Source organism: Physeter macrocephalus, chromosome 6 (genome assembly GCF_002837175.3).
Source record: "Physeter macrocephalus isolate SW-GA chromosome 6, ASM283717v5, whole genome shotgun sequence".
In the NCBI taxonomy this organism is placed as follows: domain Eukaryota; kingdom Metazoa; phylum Chordata; class Mammalia; order Artiodactyla; family Physeteridae; genus Physeter; species Physeter macrocephalus.
Window position 1 is genome coordinate 90,840,029 of NC_041219.1, and position 8,908 is coordinate 90,848,936.

At 42.6% G+C, this 8,908-nt stretch overlaps 1 protein-coding gene and 1 long non-coding RNA gene across 2 annotated transcripts in view; one reads left to right on the forward strand and one right to left on the reverse strand.

The window, feature by feature from the left end:
- LOC102987470 (uncharacterized) lies at positions 1-5,568 on the reverse strand. The gene is made up of 3 exons (XR_447536.3): positions 5,434-5,568; positions 1,329-1,445; positions 1-930 (listed from the first exon to the last, which is right to left on the reverse strand). It is a non-coding gene; the product is annotated as an uncharacterized lncRNA (long non-coding RNA).
- A 2,536-nt stretch (positions 5,569-8,104) lies between these two features.
- The window catches only part of RPAP3 (RNA polymerase II associated protein 3), a 54,195-nt gene continuing 53,391 nt past the window's right edge, over positions 8,105-8,908 (forward strand). Inside the window, exon 1 of the mRNA XM_024122925.3 lies at positions 8,105-8,393. Coding sequence (XP_023978693.1) covers positions 8,241-8,393 — 153 coding nt within the window. The 5' untranslated portion in view covers positions 8,105-8,240. The remainder of the gene's footprint in view (positions 8,394-8,908) is intronic.

Sequence of the window (8,908 nt, forward strand, 5' to 3'; positions counted from 1 at the left end):
AGACTCACAGACATAGAAAACAACTTATGGTTACCAAAGGGCGAAGAGTGGGGAGGGATAAATTAGGAGTTTGGGTTTAACAGATACACACTACTATATATAAAACAGATAAACAAGAACCTAGTGTATAGCACAGGGAACTACCGGGTTGGCCAAAGAGTCTGATTTTTTTCTGTATGATGGCTCTAGTAGTGCTTGTCTTTAACTTCATTTGAAACAATTTTGTTAGATTGTATTGTGACAGCATATCAGCATGCATTAAAAAAAAAACTTATCAAAATTGGTGAATTTTTGTGTAGCCATTTTAATACTGAAGTTGGAAGAAAAATAGCAACATTTTCAGCATATTATGCTTTATTATTTCAAGAAAGGTAAAAACGCAACTGAAATGCAAAAAAGATTTGTGCAGTGTATGGAGAAGGTGCTGTGACTGATTGAACGTGTTGAAAGTGGCTTGCAAAGTTTCATGCTGGAGATTTCTCACTGTATGGTGCTCCACCGTCGGGTAGACCAGTTGACGTTGATAGCGATCAAATTGAGACATTAATTGAGAACAATCAACGTGGCTATACCACATGGGAGATAGTCGACATACTCAAAATACCCAAATCAAGCATTGAAAATCATTTGCACCAGCTTGGTTATATTCATAGCTTTGATGTTTGGGTTCCACGTAAGTTAAGTGAAAAAAACCTTCTTGACCATATTTCCACATGCGATTCTCTACTTAAATATAACGAAAACGTTCCATTTTTAAAACAAATTGTGGTGGGCGATGAAAAGTGGATACTGTACAATAATGTGTAACGGAAGAGATTGTGGGGCAAGTGAAATGAACCATCACCAACCACACCAAAGGCCAATCTTCATCCAAAGAAGGTGATGCTGTGTATATGGTGGAATTGGAAGGGAGTCCTCTATTATGAGCTCCTTCCAGAAAAAACAAACGATTAATTCCAACAAGTACTGCTCCCAATTATATACATAACTGAATCACTTTGCTGTACACCTGAAACATTGTAAATCAACTATACTTCAATTAAAAAAAAATTCTGCTCTGGGAAAGACAATATCAAGGGAATTAGCAGACAAGCCACAAATGGGGAGAAAATATTTGCAAAAATATTTGATAAAGACTGTTATCCAAAATATAAAAGAATGCTTGAAACTACAAAAAGTAAACAACCAATTAAAGAATGGGACCTTAACAGACATCAATCATCAATAGACCAAAGAAGATATACAGATGGCAAATAAGCATATGAAAAGATGCTCCACCTCATATGTCATCAGGGAGATGTAAATTAAAACAAGACACCGTTACACACCTGTTAGAATGGCCAAAATCTGGAACACTGACAACACCAAATGCTGGTGAGGATATGGAGTAACAGAATCTCTCAGACATCGATGGTGGAAATGCAAACCGGTACGGTAGAGCCACTCTGGAAGACAGTTTGATTTTGTAACAAAACTAAGCATATTCTTACCATGTGATCCAGCAATTGCACTCCTTCATAATTACACTCCTTCATAATTACACTCCCAAAGGAACTGAAAACTTCTGTCCACACAAAACTCTACAAATGGATGTTTTTAGCAGTTTCATTCATAATGGCTCAAACTTGGAAGCAACCAAGGTGTCCTTCGGCAGGTGCATGGATAAACTGTGGTACATCCAACAATGGAATATAATTCAGAGCTAAAAAGAAATGGGCTATCAAGCCATGTAAAGACATGGAGGAATCTGAAGTTCATATTACTAAGTGAAAAAAGCCAAACTGAGAAGGCTCCATACCGTACAATTTCAACTATTTGACATTGTGGAAAGGGCAAATCTATGGAGACAGTAAAAATAATCAATGGCTGCTGGGGGTGAGCGTGGAGGGGGAGAGATGAATATGCAGAGCACAGAGGATTTTTAGGGCAGTGGAAATACTCTGTATGGTATTATAATGATAGATGTATAGCCATTAGTCATTTGTCCAAACCCACTGTACAACACCAAGAGTGAACCCTTAGTTAAATTATGGATTCTGGGTGACTACGATGTGTCAATGTAGGTTCATACTTGGTAAAAAATGTACCATTCTGGCAAGTGATGTTGATAAAGGGGGAAGGCTATGTATATTTGGGGGTAGGGGGTGTATGGGAAATCTCTGTACCCTCATCCTAATTTTATTGTAAACCCGAAGTGCTCTCAGAAAATAAAGTCTTAAAAAAAAAAAGAATGGAAGGAGCATTGCACATAGACTCTGAGGGGATACATGGAGACTGGTGGTCCCTAGCCTTGATAACCAGCCCCCTTGACCACGTACACAGGGAACATAAGGATGCCTCTGGATGCAGCTTCTGTGGTTGCAGAGGTTGACCAAACTGAGGGAGGAGGAGTGCCAGAGAGATACAAGGAGACTTCTCACCTGTAAACAGATTACTTAGGCCACAGATGCTAGGAAAATGCCAGGTATGGAGGAGTGCCTCAGGTAAGTTACAGAGTGCAGATTTAAGAAATAGGGCCTACTCTTACCCTTCCTCAAGGGAGGTCACAGTCAAATGAGCAAGACAGGGGGTAGTAGAACAGGCAGTCACAGGTGCCAGCTCTGAAGTCAGACTGCCCAGGTACCTCACCAGGCTCTGTCATTTGCTGGCTGTATGGGCAAATTTCTTAATTATTCAGGTCAGTGTCCTCATCAGTAAAGTGGGGATAATATTACCATTGTTGTGAGATAAGGAATGTAAAATAACATGCTTATTTCTTATAATAATTCTTACTTGTCTTCCTTATTATACAGATTTCATTTTGCATTAGGAGAGGCAGTTTACCTTCCCTGCTATCAACCTTAACCTTTATCTCCTGGTGCCCAGTACGTGTGTTCCTTAGAGACGTCCTCAGAGGTCTTCCAGATAGTCAAGTGGGAGACAGGGAGAGATGTGGGAGAGAGTTATTAAATCCCCGGGTCTGGACCTTACCTTTATAGGAGGGAGACACAGGAAATAACATTTGTTGAGCTGCTACCATGTCCCAACCTGTGCTAAGTAGGCCGTCTACATACATTTTCTTACTCCAGTAGGTTTTTTTTTTTTTTCGGTACGCGGGCCTCTCACTGTTGTGGCCTCTCCCATGGCGGAGCACAGGCTCCGGACGCGCAGGCTCAGCGGCCATGGCTCACGGGCCCAGCCGCTCCCCGGCATGTGGGATCTTCCCAGACCGGGGCGCGAACCCGCGTCCCCTGCATTGGCAGGCGGACTCTCATCCACTGCGCCACCAGGGAAGCCCCCAGTAGGTATTTTTATCTTCTCCATTTTAATTTTAATTTACATTAAGCCTCAGTGTACAGATTACATTCAGATTACATTTTCAGTAAGTGGAAGAATCAGCATTTCAGAATTCAACGTTTTTCCTCAGGTTATAGTGAGCCTGGATTTCTAGCAGTATCGACTCATTCATTCACTATTCTTTTGACAAATACTTATTAAGGCCTTTGATAGAGGTTACTGGTTGCCCCTCAGTATCTGCTCCCTTCCTCTCCTTCCTTATTTATTGAATTCTTGTTTTTAGATGAGCACATGACTGCCAATAGTAAAAAACCCTCAACCTCCCTTGAAGAGGGAAGGCTGCCATTACAGGTATAGTTTTTTGTAGGACAGTGGGAGCCTCAGGATTAGGTGATGGTGGCCATCAAGACCATCTGACTAACTCCTCTCACTTTGATTTTGTACTCACCAAGAAACAACTGGGGCTTCCCTGGTGGCGCAGTGGTTGCGCGTCCGCCTGCCGATGCAGGGGAACCGGGTTCGCGCCCCGGTCTGGGAAGATCCCACGTGCCGCGGAGCGCCTGGGCCCATGAGCCATGGCCGCTGGGCCTGCGCGTCCGGAGCCTGTGCTCCGCAACGGAAGAGGCCACAACAGAGGGAGGCCCGCATACCACAAAAAAAAAAGAAAAAGAAACAACTGATTATTATGTGAAGAGAGAGGGAGAGAGAGAGAGAAAGAAAGAAAGATGTGAGAGGGTCTATGAGGTTTTACTAGAACAGCCAGCTGGCCCCCTTCTCTCTCATCTCAGTTGACTCTGCCAGAATTAATTTTTTTTTTTTTTTTTTTTTTTGTGTGGTATGCGGGCCTCACACTGTTGTGGCCTCTCCCGTTGCGGAGCACAGGCTCCGGACGCGCAGGCCCAGCGGCCATGGCTCATGGGCCCAGGCGCTCCGCGGCATGCCAGAATTAATTTTTAAAGACAGAGTTGCTTTGGGACTTCCCTGGTGGTCCAGTGGTTAAGACTCTGCACTTCCACTGCAGGGGGCACAGGTTCCACCCCCAGTCGGGGAACTAAGATCCAGCAGGCCCTGCGGTGTGGCCAAAAAAACCAAAACAAAACAAAATCCATAAAAACCCCAACAGAGTTGCTTTTGTTAAGAACATCTATAAATCAATATCTATTTTAAAATTATTTATTATTAGATTAATTTTAAAACACACACAAAAAACCCCTTAAAAGTCAGTTTTCTGTCCACCAACACAAAAAACAAAAGAATCATTCCCTTAGTAAATATTTTAGTGACAGTTAATGATTTGACTACTATGAGTTTAAAATACAAAGATACCAAATAATTATACAGTGGGAAAGATGTGCTGATGACTTTGTAAGGAAGGTCCCCAGGGTGGTTTTCCACTGATCCTTACCTGGATTAGTGGGTCCCAGCCTCAACTGCACGGCTATATCCTGTGCTTTTAAAAAAATCAGGATGCCCAGGCTGTGCTAATTAAATCACAATCTCTGGGGAGAGGTCCTAGAAATCAGTATTTTTTCCCCACACTCCCAAGGTGATTCCAAACTTCATCCAAGTTTGAGAGCCACTAATCTGAATTTTTGGTCTAATGTTTAAGATCATAGAGCTATTTCAAATGGAAAGGTTTGTTTGTTTCTGTTTGTTTTTGTGGGCTTTTAAAATTACTTTTGTTTTACATTTTTAGAGTTGCTATGAAAAATGAGAGAAAGTTCACTCATACAGGAAGCCGAAGCACAAAACATTAAAAGCTTCATATTCTTTTTTCTTTGTGGCCAGGGAAATCTAAAGACAGATCTTAATACCGACACACATCCAAGAAAGACTCAGAGATAGATACATTTAGAAAAGGAAAGAGTTTACTTGCAAAGGTGCAAGGTAGTCAGACTGAAAAACTGGTTTGCCGAATACAAGAACTTAAAAGAAAAAAAAAACTACTACAAAAATTTCTAGAGTTACTAGTTTACATGGCCTGTTTATGGTAGACAAACAGTAACTTTCTCACATGATTATCATACAAAGGTTGTAAAATACCATTACACACAGCAAGGCAAATATTAAAACTGAGGGGAATTCAAGGAACTACTCAAGGTGTTATTATTTGGGGAATCGGAACAAGTCAGGATGATCCTGCAGTTTTTGGATTACCTAGTGTGAAGTTTGGTCATACCGGAAGCAGGCAAAGCAGCAGATTTTGCTTTAACACTCCTGTCAACGTTCTAGGCTGATTCTACCCCGAAGAGGGCACAGTGTATCTGACCTTCTGCGCACGCTCCGTCCCGGCTCCAGGGGGCGGGGCGAGGGCACGCGGGGACTTGTGGGAAAGCGCAGGAAGGCGGGGCCCGGCGTGAGTCACTGCGGGCGGGAAGCCGCGGCAGTGAGGACGGTAACGGCGTGTTAAGGTGAGCCGGCTTTGCGGTTATCACAGGCTGCAGCAGCGAGGAGGCTTTTGGGGTCGCCTTGCGGGAGGAGGGGGTGCGGCCGTGGGTCCCGGGTGAGGCGGAGAGGGCAAGGGCGGGCGACAGGGTGCGGTGTTGGGGCGGCGCGGCGGTGTCCAGGGTAGAGGCGCACCGGGGAGCGCGTTCCGGGAGGGGCTCGCCCCGAGCAGCCCGGGCCTGGACGGACAGCCTTGCTGTCGGTCTCTCCACCCCGGCTGCCCGGATTATTGGGCGATTTGCGGTGGTCAGGACCGCAGATCCACCCTCTCCAGGAGACCTCGGTGGGGCCCGCCCCCTTTCGGCGTGGGTGTGCAATGCTCTCCCGGATATTGGGTATGAAAGTGATACACCCCAGGCGCTGGAAGTTTCTGGTTGCCTGCCTGGACGCAGGTTCCGTGGGAGCAGAGGTGATAGGTGAAATGGAAAAGGTTTCTTTCCCCCGCCCCCCAACATATCTCAGTGGCTTGCTGCGCTTTTATTCACATTTTTTAGTCCTTCGGCAAAACATTGTACTAGCTTTGTTTTTTAACGAAATATACGTATGTGATCAAACATGGGCACTGCCTGAAAGAAGCTTAAGTTTAGTTTACTTTCTGACGCAAGGCCGGGGGGTTAGAAGACCTACTATATGCGGTTGCAAACATCTGTTCCTCCTCCTAAACGAATCCCTTTTCTAATCTCTTCTATCTCTCCCATCCTAACCAACCCCCGCCCCCCTGTCCCCCCCATACACACTTAAGCTTTGAATTCCCTCCCACCTTTTTGGGGACCTTGCCCCATCACGCATCCCCTTTCCTATATCTTCTTTTATCTTGTTCCTCAATTCTCCCCCATACTCGTGGGCAATTTTAGGTTATGAAAGGCAAAATTATGCTAATCCCCATTTAATCTCATTTACTCAGCTCATTTTATTTCTGTCCTTAAAAAAAAATCCCATTAAAACTAAATAATCTTTATATGACTAAATATAATGCACTTTATTTTCTCCATGTGACTTCTGTGGCCTTTGACACTGCTAACTTTCCGTCTTCTTGAACCCCTGAAAATTCTCTTCTGTGACAGTACTCCAAGTTTTCCTCCCAGCTCTCTAGATGCCACTGCCTGATTTTTACTGTGTTGGCATTTCTTCCTTGGTTTGTTCCCTAGATATGTGTTCTTCAGGCTTCCCCCAGCGCCCCACCCCCCATTGTCACAGTAATTAAACATATCCAAATTTCGTGATTGTAGCTTCTACTTTTATGCTAGTGACACCCAAATTTGTATTTCTAGCCCTCTGTAACTACATACTGGCTATGTCCTGATGTCCCATAAGAACTCAAATTCACCTTATCCCAAACTGAAAAAAATCTGTCGTTACACTAGTTCTGCAATCCTGAAACCTCTTTTCCTTTTAAAATTGTGATTCCTGACTCAAAGTGGTACCACTAATCTTACCAGGCTCCCAAACCAGAAATCTAAGACTTTGAGTTCTTCTGTGCTCACCAACTCCTCAGTCTAATGAGTCATCATGTCCCTTTTGTTTTACCACCTTAATGTTTCCCATAGCTTTCAGACTGTAGGTCAGATCTCATGGCCTGGCATTTCCTGATCTGTCCCATATTTGCCTTCTCTTCCCTCATTCTCCCTCCCAGTCCCTCATTCTCCTGGCCCACTCCTCCACATTAATCACTTGGCTGGCCCCTTTTGAAACATGGCTAAATTTCAGCACCTCTGGGCACTCTCTCCTTGAACCTGCCACCCTACTGTCTGATTTATACCTGTCCTTTGTGGTCAGCCCCATAGCATCTGCATGTACCTCTAGCACAGTGGTTCTCAACCAGGGGTTATTTGAAAATGTCCGGAGACATTTTTGGTTGTTACAGTCCAGAGGGAAGGGAGTAATACTGGCAACTAGTTAGTAGAGGCCAGGGATGCTGCCAACCATCCTACAATGCGCAGGACAGCCAAGCTACAACAAAGAATTATCTGGCCCAAAATGTCAGTAGTCCCAAGGTTGAGAAACCTTGCCTAGCATAATATTTTGTTACTCAGTACTTCGATTATTTGGTTTTCTCCTCCACTAGAGAAGGGACCTTGTCTTGTTTTTGCATCCCTAAATCTTGATACAGGGCCTTTCACATAGCCAAAGTTCAATAAATGTTGAAAAAAGAAAGAGTAAAGGAGGTAATTAGGCTAAACTTATAAACTCTAGAGGTGAGCAGCCAATCTGCTACCATAGGCTTCTTGCTAATTTTCAGTGATTTCCTCCCTGTTGCCTTTCATTCACATTGCATGGATGCCCAACCTATCTGTTTATTTTGCATTTGTTTATTCAGCAAACATTAATTGACTCATTTTAAACATAATATACTGATATTTTGTTTCTTTTGCATCACTTTAGGTTCCTTTCCTTACATGTATCTTGGCCATTTATGAAGAGGTAAAAATCATTAATTAGCTGGGTTTCAAAAAAAACAAACCAAATAATTCTATTTAATTCTTATCAGAGGTTGGTTGATAAAAACTGTGCAGGCCACAATGACTTCAGCAAGTAAAGCAATTGAATTACAACTACAAGTGAAACAAAATGCAGAAGAGTTACAAGACTTTATGAGGGATTTAGAAAACTGGGAAAAAGATATTAAACAAAAGGATATGGAACTTAGAAGACAGAATGGTGTTCCTGAAGAGGTAAATTTCTTAATTAAATTCCTACTTTAGCATCCAGCAAAACTATTTATTTTAAAGTAAAGCACCACCTTTAAAATGTTTTGTGGAAATACTGATCGAAGTGATTTGCTTTCTGCCAACATTTTGAAAAATTCTACTTTTTAAAGTCTTTGTAATAATTGTATTAACTATATTAAGACATTTTAAAGCTTAGTGAATAGTTACTGAGAGGAAGACCATGTGATAATTCTTAAGGTAAATGAACAGAATCATAAAATATGTAGGTTTGTATATAATTATGTATATCATATATAATTATATATTTAGTGATATATTAATATACAGTATTGCCGTAAAAACTTACGTAGTACCTAGGCTCAGCCAAATGGTTTTCTTTTTTTAAAAAAAATTTTATTTATTTATTTATTTTTGGCTGTGTTGGGTCTTCGTTGCTGTGCATGGGCTTTCTCTAGTTGCAGTGAGCGGGGGCTACTCTTCCTTGCGGTGTGCGGGCTTCTCATTGCGGTGGCTTCTCA